The following is a 19,110-nucleotide window of genomic DNA, read 5'->3' as shown; positions in this document are numbered from 1 at the left end:
ATGAATCAAACCCAGAGTTAACTCTGGGTTCATGGAAATTTCCCAGAGTTTCTCTCTTTCTTCGCTGGGTTTGGTCTATCAGGGGTAGTTCCTTGTGGAAATTCTCTATAAAAAAACGCGCAGTAAAGCTTCGAAATTCTTTAATAAAATCGATAAAAAACTAATAGAATTTCTCGATGGACGTTTAATAGAAATCAAATGGAATTTTCTATCGGAAATTCGCGAGTCTTCTTTGCAAAACATCCATAAGATCATTAGGAATTCCAATTTTCGAAGGCCTTCTTTCGTGAATAATTTATAAATCGTTGATTTCCTTCCTGATACTATTTTTTTTCAATTCAAAGAATTTTCATTATTTATTCTATTTCATTTACAAATAATTTATTTACTTGATTAAATAATAATTTAATCAAATTGACTAAATAATAATTTATTTGATTAAATTATTATTTATTTGATTTTTTTAATAAAATAGTTTCTATTGGACACGCTCTATAAAAAAAACGCGCAGTAAAGCTTCGAGATTCTCCAATAGAATCCGTCAAAAACTGATAGAATTTCCCCAAGAAGTTCAATAGAAATCGAACAGAATAATTAGTGATGAAGTTAGTCACCCATTTCACTTTAAACCCACTCATCCTCAATTCTGAACAAAAAAGTTATCTCTCGTTACAAAAAATTATCAGTCAGTGCATCGAAATTGAGGACAAGTCCAGTAGCAATAAATTAACAACAATCCTGAGGATATCACCGCCACTTGAGCAGTCGATCATATTTATTATTCCCTCATTCATCATGTTTAGTATTTGTTAATTCAATTAATTCGCTCTCATCAATACATTAATTTATTAATTCTCTGTAATGAGGGAGAACGAAAAACCGTTGAGTCTTTTCAAATCGCAGCGCCAGCGCCAGTGTAACACTTGCGGCAGTCCCCACAACAGCCGACAAGACGAGAAAAAAAATCTCTCCTCTTCCATGTATAAAATGGCAGATTTGCTCCAACAGATATCAGACATAAAGTAATCGAAACTAGTAGTGAAACAGTGTCCAGGTGATTGGATAAAAGCACAAAGCCCGTATTTCCGATGATAGTTTATTCCCCTTTTTTATTGTGAACGATTTGCAGACTGAAATGACGAAATGTCAGTGATTTTTCGGGAAACATAGATGTCATTTTTTTATTGGTAAACAATTATTCTAAGTGGTTTGTCGTTCAATACTGAAGGAACTTCGTAATTTCTGTGGCTCCAGTTTCTCTGGGACATGTCTCAGGACTCACTCCAGGTAATAAAAAAAAATCGAGAATTTTTCCGGGATTTTGGAGTTTTTTAATGATTTTTGTTGACGGAGAGTGTCTTGATGAATTTAGGAGTGATGGGAGATTGTGGTGGACGTTGAGAATATTGAAAAAGGGATCATGGCTCCGAGGAGGGCTGAGGAGGTGCCGATGAAGCGAATCGCTGCTCCAGGATGTCGTCTACCTACTCGTCTACCCATCGGCGAAATATTGACTGATATCACTCAGAAAGACTGGAAGCTCGGGCCGCGCCTGGGGTGCGGAGGCTTTGGAGACATTTATCTTGGTAATTTTGACATTTCAAGTTAATTGACTTTCTTGATGTGGGAGAATCAATAGTTAAAGGAGGATGTAGTCTAAATGATGTGAAAAGAAAAATGAATTTACATCAGAATTTTTTAATCGAAGAAATGATCGATTGAGTTTTTAGATAATTTTTTTAATTTTAATGGAGGCCTGTGTTATTAGGGGAGGTTGGGGTAAAACGGACACTTTTGACTTTTTTTCAAATGTTAATGAGGGGTTGAAATGTTGATGAAATTTAATAATTTTTTTTTCAATACAAAGAACAATTATTTCCCTTTGTGACGAGCCTAAACTGCGCTCAATTGATAAATTTGTTTCTGAGTTATGAATAATTTTTAAAAAGTCTAAAGTATTCATTTTACCCCACCCTCCCCTATACTTTTATTTTTCGGGTGTTAGTGAAGAGAGTTTTTAATGACAATTTTGATATCTCTTTTGGATTCAGAGATATTTTGTTGACTCGTATTCTTTTGTCATTTTGTGGCTGAAATTAATTGCGGATTTATCTTGAGTGATGAAAATTTTCAATGACCCTGAAGTTTGCAGACAAAAATCTTCAATGAGAAAATTTCAAATTTCAATTTGTCGGCTGTGACGAAATCCAATCGTGATGGCCGCTGAATATGTAAATAAATAAATTAGGGGTTGATTTCTTCAAAATTTAACTATGGAAAACCATTGACACGGCATATCTCACTCCGGAATTATTTTATTGGAAAAAAACATGGTCACGATTTTCATTCTACGAAATTTCGACGTGATTTTTGTCCTTTTTGTTCTGGTCCTATCGGTTAACGTTGAATCCGCTGTAGAACACTAAATCTTTGGCAAGCTCCATTATTCATCCAAATGATCCGATCGAAAAAAGAAGAACCATCACGCTTGAAGAAATGATAAATCTCCTCGTGATGTTTCTTGTTTTTTATAATAAATGTTTCATTAATGATATATGCAATGTTTTTCACGAGAGAAAACATCAACAGAGGATATCTACGAGGAAGATACGTAGATATTTCGTAGACTTTCGCCAGTCTCGTCTCGGTCTCGAAAAATATCCGAATTTTCAGTATCGTCTCGGTCTCGGTTAAGAGAATATCGTCTCGGTCTCGTGAGTGTAAAACTTAGAAAATAGGAAAAATCATTTTTCTTCAAAAAGTCACAAAAAGATGGTCAAACTTCATCAAAGGTCACAGGAGGATGGTCAAATTTCACGGGGGTCACGAGAGTAACAACGGGCTGGTCAAATTTCACGAGAGTCAAACATTACGAGGGTCTCAACGGGATGGTCAAACATCACGAGGGTCATGTAGGTCACAAGGAAATCCCCAAACTTCACCAGGGACATGTGGGTCACAAGGAAATGGTTAAATTTCACGAGGGTCAAAAATTACAAGGGTCACAAAGGGATGGTCAAACTTCACGGCCGTCACGAGAGTCACAAGGGTGTCACATTCAACACTCGTGAAATTTAGTCATTGCGTTGTAAATCTTACGAGAATATTTCTTCGCCATTTCCTCGCAAAATACACTTTGTTAAACGATTAGATATAAGAAATTTGGTTCCATGACTATTTAACGCAAAACAAATTCAACACACAATTTAAACACGTTACCTCAACACAAGGCTAACTCAACACGCAACAATTCAACACAAAACCAACTCAACACATAAGCAATTCAACACAGGACAAATTCCTCACGACATGAATTCAACAATACATTTACTCAATACATAATCAATGAGTTTATTTGCTTCTTCATAAAAAATTCATAGGTAGATTAATCACTACAAAATTCGTATAGTAAATAGAAAACTTCTGCAACAATTCAATTCTTTGATAGTGGATATCGATTACAATTTAACGTTGTGGGCAAGTAAAAGGCCTCGCTCCTGTTTACAAATTCCCGTAGAATCAAAATATGTGACGCTGCCCGAAATGTACGTACTAAATGAAGTTCGTGTTAAAAAAACTATGTGTTGACAAAACAATGTGTTCAATACACTATATGTTGACTTAACAATGTGTTGAATTGACTGTGTGATGAAAAAATTTGTGTTTAATAGGCTATGTATTGAGTTGATGTGTTGTGTTGAATTTGCATAGTGTTAAATAGTCCTGCCACCAGAAATTCAGCGTCATGACTATAGCATCGATTGTAGATCCCTGAGAATAATAATTAGAAGCAAAGCAACGAATATCACGTAACAATTGGGAGAGAATGTGAAGTGTGATTTTTTTTCCTTTCAACATCATTGTTCGTATAGTAGATATCCGATGTTTAACGTATTTATTTTCGTAATTCTACTATTTTTCATGGAAAGAACGAAGAGAAATTGAAAAAAAAATCACGTTGAGGTTTTATTGCATTCCAACGTTTCATTTGTTTTTTGTCCTAATCTACTTATCTTCCTCGTAGATATCCTTTGTTGATGTATTCCCTCGTGAAAAACATTGCATATATCATTAATGAAACATTTATTACAAAAAACAAGAAACATCACGAGAAGATTTATAATTTTTTCAAACGTGATGCTTTTTCTTTTTTCGATCGGATCATTTGGATGAATACTGAAGCTTGCCAAAGATTTAGTGTTCTACAGCGGATTTAACGTTGACCGATAAGACTAGAAAAAAAAGGATAAAAATCACGTCGAAATTTCGTAGAATGAAAATCGTGACCATGTTTTTTTTCCAATAAAATAACTCCGAGGTGAGATATGCCGTGTCAATGGTTTTCAATAGTTAAATTTCGAAGAAATCAACTCGTAATTTATTTACTCACATATTTAGCCACCATCACGATTAGATTTCGTCACGCCCGACAAATTGGAACTTGAAATTTTCTAATTGTTCAATTTCCTCACCAGATATGCTCTGTTGAAGATTTTTGTCTGCAAACTTCAGGGTCATAATTTTCAGACGTTTTGGAGACATTTATCTTGGTAATTTTGACATTTCAAGTTAATTGACTCTCTTGATGTAGGAGAATCAATAGGTAAAGGAGGATGTAGTCTACATGATGTGAAAAGAAAGATGAATTTGCATCAGAATTTTTTACTCGAAGAAATGACCGATTGGGACGATTGCATTCAGATGAGGTTTTGAGCAGATTCCATTCGTTTTTAGACAATTTATTTTTCAATTTTAATTGATGCCTGTATTATTATACTTTCATTTTTCGAACGTTAATAAAGAGAATTTTTAATGACAATTTTGATATTTGTTTTATCTTAGAAGAAATTTTTTAAGATGGTCAAAATTCTCGGAAAATATGGTTTCGGGCATTTTATTCCACAATCAAAATAATTCACTTTCAAAAGTTTTTAAAACAATTCATCGGTCATTCTAGTGGTTTATTAGAAAGGATTTTTCAGGTTTTTGTGACTGTTAATATGAATAATCTTCTTTTCTACTTCATTATATTTTTATCCGGATATTTCTCGAAAATCTCATATTGAACATCCTTTACTTTTATTTTTCGTAGTTCTCATTCGGAGAATTGCCCAAGAAAATCGCAATCCCCAATGAAAGGAGACAATTGGAGAAGGAGTAGGGCAAAATGAGCACACTGAGTTTTTTTAATGTCACTATTTCATTGGATTGTTAACAAAATAGATGACAATCCTAAATTCTTTTTTGAGGAATATCTCCGAATCCAAGAGAGATAACGAAATTTTCGTAATAACATTTTTTGTCCAGCGAATTGAGAACTACAAAAAACATTACGACAAAAATTTGGCTATCCCCCTTGGATTCCGAGATATTCATTGAAAATTGGCTGACAGGAAAAATCGACTTGAACCGTTTTACCGCTTTGGTACTGAATTCGTTTTTGCGTTATGAAGATCGAAAAAAACGTCAAAGGTGACCATGCGAGAGTGTCCCTCCCTCCCCAAAAAAAATCACAATCGGTCTTAAAATTCTCTTGACTCAATCCCTCTAAAACTGCAAAAACCTCATTCCAGCCTCAGACGAGACCCACAAGACTGTAACCCAGGACGCCAAATACGTGATAAAAATCGAGCCCCACTGCAACGGTCCCCTCTTCGTGGAGATGAATTTCTACATAAGAGCAGCCCGCCAGCACCTCATAAACAAATGGTGTGAGAGCCAGCAGCTCTCGCGAATAGGAGTCCCCAGTTACGAGGGCTCGGGCTCGCACACCTACAAAGGCGAGCGTTTTCGATTCCTCGTGATCCCGCGTTATGGCATTGACGTTGGTCAGTTATTCCACAACTACGGTAGAAAGTTACCAACAAAATTGGTGAACAATCTAGCAGTGCAGATGCTGGACGCCCTGGAGTACATTCACAGTCACGGTTACGCTCACGCGGACGTCAAGAGTTCGAACATTGTCCTGGAGAATGCGCCCACAATTCCGGAGAATCCGAGAGCCTACCTGGTGGACTATGGCCTGGCCTATCGTTTTCGAACGACAGCTGGCATGCACAAGCCCTTCGTTCACGACGAGAGAAGGGCGCACGAGGGAACACTGGAGTTCACATCGAGGGACGCACATCATGGCACTCACTCGAGACGAGGGGACATGGAGACCCTGGGGTACAATATTTTGCAGTGGCTGTGTGGCAAACTCCCCTGGGAGAGGGACCAAGGTGGAATGTCCCCCAGCAGTGATCCTGATCACGTTCACACACAAAAGGAATTATTCCTATCAGATATAACGCATTTCATGAGTGTCTGCTTTCCAGACAGAAAGAAACCCCCCGCAGCTATAAAATCGTACATGAAGTACATCTCAACGCTGGATTTTCAAGCCAAACCGAATTACTCGTACTTGAGGAGTTTGTTTAAACCGAGGGGAAAGATGGAGAGGGTCAGCTGCTCGTTGGGATCACCTCTGGGGAAACGACTGGTGGCTGATGAGAATATCGACTACTTGAGGCCCAAGAAGATGCCATATCTCAGGGAGAGGAGACCCTGCAAGCCTGTTAACTGCGAGGGGAGGATCACCAGGAATCATCAGGTGCCTGTTGAGATCGAAAAGTTCAGCTGGGAGGAGGTGCTTGCTAGGCATCCGGATAAAATGGCCAAGAGCAGTTTGGTGCAGACTCTTGAGGATGATGTGCTCAATGGCTTGACACCACCTCCTTCACCTCCACCACCCTCTTTGCCTACTTATGCTATGCTGCAGGTGATGAAGAGGATGAAGGATAGGCAGGCAGGGACTTACAGACAGAAACCTAAATCCAATGAGTAAGATTTTTTTTATTGTAATTTTTCGTACTACTCCACGCCATTAAGATTTAAGATTTTAAGGTCAAGATTTTGCTATTTTATTGTAGTGAGAACTTTTTGAAGAGGCAGAGTACTTCTCGACTTTGTCGAGGTTTTTTTAAAATAGTTTTTACTCGAAAATTGAGGGGGAGAGCAGCTCACTATCAAATTTACAATTCATTTTATTCATTTTTTAAATTAAGAATTTTTCAAGTTTTTTACGCTAATATTTTTTGAAACATTACGGAATCCATTTGTTTATTTGAACGTATTTATTTCAACAGTTTTTTAAAATAATTATCAAGGGAATTGTTTCATTGGAACATAAAGACTCCCAGAATTCCAACTTTTTTTACTTGTTTTTGATCAAAGAATCTTGTGAAAATCAGGATTAAAATAGAAAGTCTCAGATCAAGTTTTTTTTTCTGCCGCAAATTACCTTCAAATTAATTTTAGTAATTTTTAAAAGTGTGGATTTTACAAGTTTTCAAAATTCGAAATTATAATTTCCAGAATTCGAAATTTTTGAGACTTTTTTACTTGTTTTTGTTCAATGAATCTAGGGATCTTTTGATTCGAATCAGAATCAAAATTGAAAGTCTCACACCATTGTTTTTTTCCCTGTGAGAAATTACCTTGAGATTGATTTATTTTGATTAATTTTTTAAATTGTGGATTTTACGTTTTCAACACTTATATTTTTGGGAACAATACGAGAACCCAAATCTAATGAGTAGGATTTTTTCATTCATTTATTTGATTATATCCAGAATTTTGTTTGGCAACAGAATATTTGTTTGATAATTATCAAGGGAATTGTTTCATTTGAACATGAAAAATCCTAGAATTGGAACTTCTTCGAGACCTTTTCACACGTTTTTAATCACCGAATCCAGAGCAAGAACAGTCCACTATAAAAAACCAAAATTTCTCAGATCATTTATTTAATGATTTTTTAATTTTTCAAATTATGAAATTGTGTAAGTTGTCCTTGTCCCTAAATTATCTTAATTTTTTTTCAACTTTTCTTTTTTTTATTGAAGACTAAACGTAGTAGAGAAATTTCTCAAGCAGATTTGTAATTGGGCTGAAATAATTTATTAAACTGTGTCAATTTTACTCCAGATCAAACCCGAAGCATTTAAAATATTTTTTCAACCAAAAAATGTTTGATAATATTTTTGAATTGTCATCTCCTCTTTGCAAATCCACTAATGTCCCAAATTATTTATTCAACAGAGAGCTGAAGGCCAAGTGGATGACACCAGCCATGGAAGAAGTTGCGCAATTGAAGAAGAAAGTTCAATCGGTAATGTCAATGCCAAGAAAGACCATTTCTCCTCGACTGACACGTTCACGTGTTGCTCGGTTAAATCGTAAATAGTGAAGGGGGGAAGAAAAAAATTTCACCTCCACATCTCAATTCACAGGAAAAGGTTAATAAACGTGAGGAAATAATCGGCCTTGAATATTCTCATTACTTACTTTGCAAATAGCAAATGGCAAACAATATTGTATTACCTAGTATTTTTACTATTAATGAATTTATATAGTCGATTCCAGTCAGGTATCATCTCTCTTTTGACGATTATGATGTAAGAAATCATTTGAGTTTAATCCTCATGAGATGAATATTTTGAGTCTCGCCAATTTTATAAGACTGCGTTATTTTCACTGAATTTTTATCGGCGGTAGTTCAGGGGAAATGTGAAACGGTACATCGCCTCTTTGTCCAGCATTCATTTTCTATAGATTCTTTGAATAATTCAAGAGTGAAGGTCAGTTTTTTCATAACAATTATGAATTTAAGAGAATACGTATGGGGAATTTTTTTTGTAGTCATCTATTTTCTGCAGAAATAAAGTGAGATCTTCACAGAAAATTTATCTCTACGTGTTACTGACTTACCCCATTTCGCCGCTTCATCACTGAATTAATTAATCTTCCATCTCAGTTTCAAACGAAAGAACAAAATCATGAAATTTGTATAGATTATTTGTAAGTATGCTTCAATTCACTTCATCCATTAATCAGCGTAATTCCGATTGTAATCCCGATTGAATTGTAATTTTTGACGTAAATCAAGCAACCGCTTATCGAAATAGATTATTTTTTCTATTTTCTACTTGTCACAGTCACGTTTTTTCGTTGTCGAGGGCGATTTTCACGTTTTATAACATCGGAAGTTTTTTGAATCAACGAAATACCTTTCTGTTGATCACCAGGCAGGAATTGTTTCGTTTGAATAATTCAGCAGTGAAGATCAGTTCTTTGAATATATTCAGCAAAGTAAGGGAATACGTATGGGGAACTTTTTTATAGACATCTTTTTTCTGCAGAAATAAAGTGAGATCTTCACAGAAAATGGATCTCTACGTGTTTTTGACTTACCCCATTTCACCACTTCACTACTGAATTAATTAATCTTCCACCTCAGTTCCAAACGAAAGAACAAAATCATTAAATTTGTACAGATTATTTGTAAGTACACTTTAATTCACTTAGTCCATCAATCAGCGTAACCCCGGTTGAATTTTAATTCGTACGTCTTTTGACGCGAATGAAGCGAATAATTATCGAATTACATTATTTTTTCTATTTTCACAGTCACGTTTTTTCGTTATCGAGGGCAATTTTTACATTTTATCACATCAAAAATTTTTGCATCGCAGGAATTGTTTCATTTGAATAATTCAGTAGTGAAGATCAGTTCTTTGAATATATTCAGGAATGTTGGGAATACGTATGGAGAATTTTTTATCGTCATCTTTTTTTCTGCAGAAATAAAGTGAGATCTTCACAGAAAATTGATCTCTACGTGTCATTGACTTATCCCATTTCACCACTTCACCACTGAATTAATTCATCTTCCATCTCAGTTCCAAACGAAAGAACAAAATCATTAAATTTGTATAGATTATTTGTAAGTACACTTTAATTCACTTAGTTCATTAATCAGCGTAAACCCGATTGAATTGTGATTTGTACATTTTATAACGTGAATCAAGGGAATCATTATTAAAATAGATTATTTTTTCTATTTTTAATGTTTCATAGCCACGCTTTTTTGTTATCGAGGGTATTTTTTTTATATTTAATATGGCAGATTTTATCACCGAGTGAGCTATTGTTTCCTTATATTCCGCATTATTATTTTCAAATGCTCCACGGCTTCACCGTATTGTACACTACGAAATAACCCAGCTTGCGGCTTTACCGTGAGAAGAATTAGTACATAATGAAGTGAATGATTTTTAATGCGAATAAGCAGGTGTGGAGTTCCACGTTAAAGATATCTTCCAGTGTACGGAGATAAGACGAAGTACATACAGACGGCTTTCGTCGTTAATTCAGCGTGAATATATCGATATCCAATTGTAGAAAAATATTTAAGTGAAACTCGTTACTCATGAATTCTGTAATATTCATATTGAGTGAATCACTGTCATTTATGTAAATATATAGCCGTCATGTATTGAATCTGATTTTTATTTCATTATTTACCAACAAATTACCCATAGAATATTCACAATTTTTCACATTCTTTTAAATATTATGCGTTGTAGATATCGAGGGCCCTGAAATGGAATTTAGCATTTTTTTTGTGTTATTGTCGACATTATTATTTTTTTTTAGAATTTGATGAACCTCAAAATGAAATGAAATAAATATAAATGAATTGATGAAAAAATGAAATGGAAAAAACGTATTGTTTATTTTTTATAGAAAGTAAAAAATATTTTAGACTTGCGCACAGAACGCAAAGGGCTTTAAAAATGGCGGCGCCTCTACTCCGTATTTTCAAACATTTCTTAAAATTATTTATCCTCTTCAAATCACCCTCAACTCGTTTCATCCGGTTCCTAAAACAGAAACAAATTATTTAAGCCAGCTTTCAAATTTTTCCACTACCTTTTGGCTGAGAATTCATGGTGCAATGTTTTTCCTGCAATTCAGCAGTTCTTTTTCATACTCTCGAGGTTTCTTGATATTATTTCATAGAAAGTACAGAATGTTCTTTCATAAAATAATGATATTAAAAAATAATTTAAAAAACCATAAATAAAAGAAAAACAAGAATGAAATAATTTCTTAAATCAATAAAGGGTTGTTTATTCCTTATGAAAATTACAAAATACTTTGGCCCTGCGCATTAGGACGTATTACACCTTCCACAGGTACTGGAAAACCTTTTGGAAATCTGTCTTGCGCACGGACCGCAAAGGGCTTTGAAGATGGCGGTCCCCCACCTCGTATGTTTAACCATTTAAAAAAATGATGTATCCTTTTCAAATCACCCTCAACTCTTTTTATCCGGTACCTATAAAAGGAACAAATTATTTAAGCCAGCTTTCAGATTCTTCCACCCCCTTTTGGCTGGGAATTCATGGCGCAAAGATCTCCCCGCATTCCAGTACCTTCTTTAATACTCCCAAGGCCTCTCAATATTATTTAATAAAAGCTGCGGGATATTCTCTTATGAAACAATAATATAAAAAAATAAAAAAATAGAAATAAAATGAGATAAATAAGAATAAGAGAAAAAAATGAAATGAAATATTATATATTAATGAAAGAAATTATTTCGACCGGTATATTCATACTCTGTATTATCCCCAGGGCTGTTTTACTCGGTCAAACTTCAGATGTTTTAAGGTTTTAAGGAGTCCGCGTACCTTGAAATTTTTTAATTTATGCATTGTTAATTATTTAATTGTTTCCCTCGTATAGAGGCTCGGAACGCTATAGATTCAACCATTCTCATTTATCAAGTTTGTCAATTAAATTGCGTGCGAAAAATTTGAAAAAAATCATGAATACTCAGCATCATTAAAATTACATTTTGCACAGAATTATTATTTTTTTTAACATTTGGTGTTCATAAATAAATAATTGAAACTGTTCAAACCTTCCGAAACCTTATTGTTTTAGGCATGAAATCGATTTCTGGTAAAATTTTGAATACAAATAAATTACTTACGATCCCGAACAAATGATTTTTGTGGTGGAAAATTCATTGTTTATAAATTATTTATACAAAATGCCCGTAATTTTCAAAAATTGCAATTATAAAATTATTTCATCAATGCTTCCTCCAAAAGTAAACTTTCTATTTTTTTTCAAATTTTTCAAATTCAGACCTGCAAAGTTTAAATAATAAAATAATTGTAAAATGTCCGGAAAGTTACGGTCAAATGAAAGATCTGAAAATCATGCATTTCACTGGAGAAAAAATAGCCAAAGTACTTGGATATCCTATCTAGGATTTGACCGACTCAAATAGCCCTGATAATACAGAAATAAAATATTGTTTATTTTTTATAAAAATTGCAAAATACTTTAGCCCTGCGCATTGGGACGTATTACACTTTCCACGTGTGTTGAAAAACCTTTTGTAAATCTGTCTCGATGCGCATAGAGGCATAACACACTGACTTTCCACGATATCCTGGCGACTGTCGAGAGTCGCAGCCGCCAGTCGGTCAGTCGGTGCCGTGCGCTCCCCCCGAACACATGGTATTTCTCCTCCGGCCGCTCTCACGTTCTCTCAAATTTCCGTGAATGTGTATTAATAGTCCCTCAACTCATTCAAATGCACCTATTAGTCCCCCATAGAGTCGACAAATCACCTAAACACCGATGTAGCATTCGCAGTTATTCAGTGTAATGAACCCACCGATTACTTAACAAACAAGTTTGTGCATCAAACGATTTGCTGAGAAATACAATGGCTAGTGAGGTGACTGCAGCGAGTGCAAGCAGTGCAGCCGACTCCGATGGATCCGTTAGTTGGGAGGATTTTTTCGGTGAGACACTACCTAGACCGATCACAGGATTTATCAAAAATATTTATTCAAGCTATTTGTTTGTCAATGCAAACGAGAAAGCGAAAATGAGTCGGGGTAAACCGGTTGAAGGGTCTTCTGGAGAAGACAGAACAGAACTAATTTAAAACTGGAAAGTGTAATAAAAACGTTCGGTTGGATGGGAAAAAATTCTGCCGGATGCGGTGACTAGCCTTCGTACGGAGATACATCCCCTATTTCATGCGCACACATGAGGATGCAACAGCATCTTGCGATCTCAATTCAATTTACTGAATTCGGGGGGAGAGGTTCACGTATGAAAAAATTCAACAGAAAAACTTAACGAATTCGTTAGAAAATTCCAAGTATTGGAATTCTATTGGGATTCTATTCAAATTCTAGGGAATTCTCGGTAAAATTCAATTTTTTTGCGCTGATTCTATGAATTATTTGATGAGAAGAAGTTAATAGGGGAAGTTAGTTGGGGTAAAACGGACACTTTTGACTTTTTTTAAAATGTTAATGAGGGGTTGAAATGTTGATAAAATTTAATAATTTCTTTTTCCAATACAAAAAACAATTCGTTCCCTTTGTGACGAGCCTAAACTGAGCTCAATTGATCAATTTGTTTCTGAGTTATGAATAATTTTAAAAAAGTCTAAAGTGTCCATTTTACCCCACCCTCCCCTATATTTCGATTTTTCTATATGAATTCTCCTGGAATTTTTTCTGAAATAAAAATGTAACAATAATTTCAAAAAAATAATTAATTAATAATAATAATTAATTAGTTAATCATTAATTAATTAATTAATTTTTTTTTTAATAGAAAAAATCTCAAGAGAAACATGCTTTGAGATTCTAGTTTATCCTTCATTTTTTTCATCAACTTATTACATATATTAGTTTATTGTTCATTGGCAGACGTGCCCCCTTAACATTCTGGTCATTCGTATCTCAAAATACAACGTCTACACAAATTGGAATTGTAAAACTGTAAAAGGTGAAAAAACCATAAAGTTGGAAATAAATCAGTAACGAAGTGGTAAAAGGAGATATGTTAATTTTAAGTATTGACCAGTTTTCAATCAATAGCTCGGAATCTATGGGAGATAGCAAAATTTTTGTTATAACCTTTTTTGTGGAGGTATTTGAGTGCTACAACAACTGTGATTACGAAAATTTCGCTATCTCCCTTAGATTCAGAAATATTCCTCAAAAACTCAACTGGGAGATGAGTCGACTTATCTCCGTTTACCACTTCACTGCTGAAATAATATTGAATCTCTTAAGAGAAACATTCAAACAGAAAAATTCAAATTTATTTACTTTTTTCTATCAAATATCTAATAGAATCTAAAAGCGCAAAAAATAAATAGAATTTCAACGAGAGTTCCCTAGAATTTTAATAGAATCATCATAGAATTTCTAGAGAATTTGCTGAGGTTTTCTATTGAATTTTATCATAAGTGTTGTCTGGGTGGGCGATGTTACATGTGCGAAAAAATTATATGGGAAAATATAGAGAGATAACATAGTAATTGTAACACCAATGGGAATAAGTTCTATTCTATAGAGAATCCGCGGGAAACACTATTGGATTTTTATTTTTCTATCAGTTTTTGGTCGATTTCTACTGAAAAATTCCGCTGCTAATCTGCGATTTTCCTTTCAATAGGAGTTTTTGATGGAAATCATAGGAAAAGTCAATAGAATTCGGTTTTTTTGTGCAACTTATTCTATTGAGGGATTTTCTACAGAACTGCATCGGCTCAATTTTTTTGAGCTTATTTGCTTGATTTTTTTAATGAAAAGAAAAAAAAATTGAGTGGGAAAACTTGTAAAATTTGTGTCGAGGAATTTCTATAAAAAAAGATCTATAGAAAGATGAAATTCTACCGAATTTTTCTATAAAATAGTTTCTTTTGGGCATTTATTACTTAAAAAACACGCTGTAAAGCTGTAGAATTCTTCAATAAAATTCTGTGAAATTTTTATTAAGCTTTTTATCAGTTTTTGGTCGATTTCTATTGAAAAATTCCACTGCTTATCTGTGGTTTTTCTTTCAACAGAAATTTTTAATGGAAATCAGGAAAAATCAGTAGAAGTCGGTTTTTTTGTACAACTTATTCTATTGAGATATTTTCTATACAACTGCGTTTCAAATTTTCTGAGTTTATTTGTTTAATTTTTTTGATGAAGAGAGGAAAAATTGAGTTTGAAAACTTGGAAAATTCATGTCAAGAAATTTCTACAGAAAATGTCTTAAAAGTCGTATAGAAACATGATATTCTACTAGAATTCTACAAGTTTTCTATAAAATAGTTTCTATTTTTAAAAACACGCAGTAAAGCTGCAGAATTAATCGATAAAAAATCCTATCCTATTTTTTATTGAGCTTTCTATTAGTTTTTGGTCGATTTCTATTGAAAAATTCCACTACTTATCTGCGGTTTTTCTTTCAACAGAAATTTTTGATGGAAATCAGGAAAAATCAGTAGAAGTCGGTTTTTTTGTACAACTTATTCTATTGAGATATTTTCTATAGAACTCCGTTTCAAATTTTCTGAGTTTATTTGTTTAATTTTTTTGATGAAGAGAGGAAAAATTGAGTTTGAAAATTCATGTCAAGAAATTTCTACAGAAAATGTCTTAAAAGTCGTATAGAAAGATGAAATTCTACTAAAGTTTTCTATAAAATAGTTTCTATTTTTAAAAACATGCAGTTAAGCTGCAGGATTAATCGATAAAAAATCCTATCCTATTTTTTATTGAGCTTTCTATTAGTTTTTGGTCGATTTCTATTGGAAAATTCCTCTGCTTATCTGCGATTTTGTTTAATAGAAATTTTCAGTGGAAATTATTCCATAGGAAAAATTAACAGAATTCGGTTTTTCTGTACAACTTATTCTATTGACATATTTTCTATAGCAATGCCAAATTGAGAAATTTTCTACAAAAATGTGAATTTAATTCTACTAATTTAATTTATAAACTCATTTCTATTGGAAATTTTCTATAAATCAAAACACCCAATAAAGCTGTGGAATTATTTCCTAGAATCGTCCAAAAACTAATACTTTTCAATAGAAATTCCATACAATTATAATTTCCCATCAAACTCATTAGGTTTTTCTGTTAAATTTTTTCGTGCGCATAAAAATTTTTCCCTTCGGGGAAATGCTTGATTTGTAATAAACGATGGCTCTCGGTGATATCGTATCTCTTATTTTTTTGGTCGTAATCTTTTTCTGTTATCGAGAGATTCTACGCTGGAGTTTAATGGCTGGTCGTATATAGCTTTCAGAGCTTCACGCCTTTTATAAACATCTACGGTTTTTTTGGACGTTTTATGGGGTTGAATAATTTGTCTGGCGTGAGGGGTCAATTACCTATTAATATTTTTTGCTCGAGTTGTGATGAAGGGCTCCAATGTAGAGAGAAAAGTCGGTTGAAATTGTTTGGGATTGTCTCAATCGTGTGACGCATTGAGACTTTTCTGAATTTTAACTTGATTTTTTTTTTAATTGAAAATGGAATTTTTTCCTGAGGTTTTTGAGAAACTATCGTCGGACTTTTGAATGAATTATTGCATTCTCCACTCGAATTTTGGTAAAAAATGCTGAACCACAAATTTTTTTCTCTTTAAACGTCGATTAAAACCCCATTTTTAATATTTTTGGTGTCAAATTACGATTAAAAAATACGAAATAGAATTATATTTTCGATCAATTCTATAACTTCAATTTTTATTGTCTAAGGAAATTGGAGACTGCGACTCCATCCACTGAACATTGAATAAATCAGCTGATTTGTCAATACAAATACACGTTGAAAATTTCCTGTGAATTATTGTTAACAATTTCAAGATTTTTCACTTGAAATTTCAGAAGTAATTTTCTATGTATATTCAACAACTCTTCACTTAATATCGTCACGTAATATATGGATAAACTGATAATTTTTTAATTGTAATTTTTATTAATTTTCAATTCAATGTTTTACTAAATTTTCGTTTTTCCTTAATAATTTCTCTTCATAAATAAATTATGGAACTTGCTTTCAGAATGATCAATCATTTGTCTGGATTTGCTTGAATTACCACAATTTTCAATAAATCACGTCATTTGTCAGTACCAATAGTCGTGAAAATTTCATGTGAATCAGTCGTTGAAAATTTCAATATTTTTCACTTGAAATTTCCGGAGGACTCCCTAACAATGTCTATTCAACAACTCTTCCCTTAAAAATTTAACATTACATTAAAGAAGGGAATTTTATAGCGTTCCACATCTTTGTGACGTCATAGGAATGATTGGAAGAGGTTTGGATGAGGTAGGAGGGGAATCGGGATTATTCTCAATATGAATAACCAGAAAATTTTTACTGAAAAAAAATGGATAGTCCAGACCGGGATTTGACGCCGGGACTTTTCGATTATGCATCGGATGCTCTTCCAACTTGTGGACAACGCGATAATTTTGATGATTGTTATTTTTATTTAAATGCAAGTCTGTAAAATATTCGGTTTTTTAAAAATGTTTCTTCTCATAAATAAATTTTGGAACTTCCAGAATGATCAATCATTTATAATAATCACAATTTTCAATAATTTTCCTTTCAATTCAATTTTGTAAAATATTAGTTTTTTTCAAATATTTTCTACTCACACATAAAAATTAAACTGCCAGAATGATCAATCATTTGTGATAACCACAATTTTCAATAATTTTTATTTTCCTAGAACCTCGGGAATTGCAATTCCACTGAACATGTGAAGTGGAAAATTTCATGTGAATCAGTCGTTGAACCTTTCAATATTTTTCACTCGAAATTTCCGGAGGTATGTTAAACAAACTATTCACTTAATAATTTCCACGGATTCGTCGCCTGAACTTGTGGACAAACCGATAGATTTCGATGATTGTTATTTTTATTCAAATTCATTTCTGTAAAATATTATTTGTTTTCTAATATTTTCTTCTCATAAATAAATATTACAACTTCCAGAATGAGTAATCATTTGTAATAATCACAATTTTCAATAATTTTTATGTTCCTAGAACCTCGAAAATTGTAATTCCACTGAACATTCAGTAAATTAACTGATTTGTCAGTACTAAAATAAGTGGAAAATTTCATGTGAATCAGTCGTTGAACCTTTCAATATTTTTCACTTGAAATTTCCGGAGTAACTCTCTAACAATGTATATTCAGCAAACCCTTCACTTAATAATTTCCACGGATTCGCTGCATCAACTTGTGGACCAGCCGATAATTTTGATGATTGTGATTTATGCCGCTACATCCCGAGAAAATTTCATTCCGCCTCCTCCTCATCTCACATGCTTCCCACGCGCAGTGCTATACTGTCTCCCTTGTTCGTCGACTGTAGCCAACTCTTTAGCATTTTCATAGTGCATGCTATGCCATGCAGAGAACAGCCCGTGGTCGAGTTCTAGTTCTATGTTAAAGTGAGCCCAGTGGCGTGGGCATATGAGAATGAGGGGGATAAAGACATCGTTGAGATACATGACGCTATATTTGATACACTGACGGTGTATTACTAGGGTATCATGGGCATGTGGTCTCAATGAAATTGTAATACCGCTTCTTATCGTTGATACTGCTCAGATGGATGGACCCCACCCAATTTATTTTGAGTTATGGCCACCTGGTTTGTACTTCCGGTTTGGAAATAAACAAGGGGAGGTGCGTGATAGATCGGGATAGTTCGGTATCATTGGGCTTTTAAAATTCTACGAGGGTATTTCAGGAGGTTGAGTTGATTCCACGAATTTCACTTGAGAATTGTTCGTTTTTTCTCTATATAAATAAAAAAATAAGGCGAAAAATTCAGGGGTCGCCTCAAGTTCAGGGGACGCTTAAGGTACTTCCGCAGTAAGTATACTTGGTGAAAATTTCGAAATGGTATAAAGACGCAATATTTGGATCATATGTTGTTGAGCACATTCAAAAACTATTCCCAAAATTTCAAGTATCTTGTCCACCCCATTTTCGAGATATACATCGTCAAAAGTGGAAAAAACACAAAAATTGAATGTTTGGCGATGCATATCTCAAAAATGGGGTGGACCAGGGACTTAAAATTTTGGAAATATCTTTTTAATGTGGTCAACAACATATGATCCAAATATTCCGTCTTTATACCATTTCTAAATTTTCACCTAGTATACTTACTGCGGAAGTACCTTAAATTCAGGAGACTCTCAAATTCAGGGGCCTCTTAAATTCAGGGGACGCTGGGTGCCTATGCGGGGGTTCCTATATGGGGAGGTGCCTGTATTTATAAGGGATGTCTATATGAGGGGGTGGTCATAAAGGGGATATCGATATTTATGGAGGATTACTATATTAGGGGGTGCTCATATGGAACATGTTTATGGGTACGGTCACACGAACGGAGGGGGGAGCGAGCGAAGTGAGCGGGGGGGGGGGC

The 19,110-nt window shown here is 34.0% G+C and overlaps 2 protein-coding genes across 2 annotated transcripts in view; both read left to right on the top strand.

Moving 5' to 3' along the window:
- The first annotated feature begins 972 nt into the window (after window positions 1–972).
- On the top strand, window positions 973–10,323 carry LOC107037655 (serine/threonine-protein kinase VRK1). Its single transcript, XM_015256308.1, has 4 exons — window positions 973–1,287; window positions 1,373–1,586; window positions 5,574–6,822; window positions 8,083–10,323. The coding sequence occupies exons 2-4, from the start codon at window positions 1,421–1,423 to the stop codon at window positions 8,225–8,227; spliced, it is 1,560 nt and encodes a 519-aa protein (XP_015111794.1). The 5' UTR covers window positions 973–1,287; window positions 1,373–1,420; the 3' UTR covers window positions 8,228–10,323.
- Window positions 10,324–12,372: 2,049 nt separating this feature from the next.
- Window positions 12,373–19,110, top strand: part of LOC107037639 — a 36,881-nt gene continuing 30,143 nt past the window's right edge. The window contains exon 1 of the mRNA XM_015256284.1: window positions 12,373–12,650. Within this exon, the coding sequence (XP_015111770.1) occupies window positions 12,572–12,650 (79 nt within the window). The 5' untranslated portion in view covers window positions 12,373–12,571. The remainder of the gene's footprint in view (window positions 12,651–19,110) is intronic.

Source organism: Diachasma alloeum, unplaced genomic scaffold (assembly GCF_001412515.2).
Source record: "Diachasma alloeum isolate Michigan unplaced genomic scaffold, Dall2.0 Dall_scaffold_00269, whole genome shotgun sequence".
Classification (NCBI taxonomy): Eukaryota; Metazoa; Arthropoda; class Insecta; order Hymenoptera; family Braconidae; genus Diachasma; species Diachasma alloeum.
Note: the sequence above shows the minus strand (reverse complement) of the source record. Positions and strands in the feature narration are given on the sequence as shown.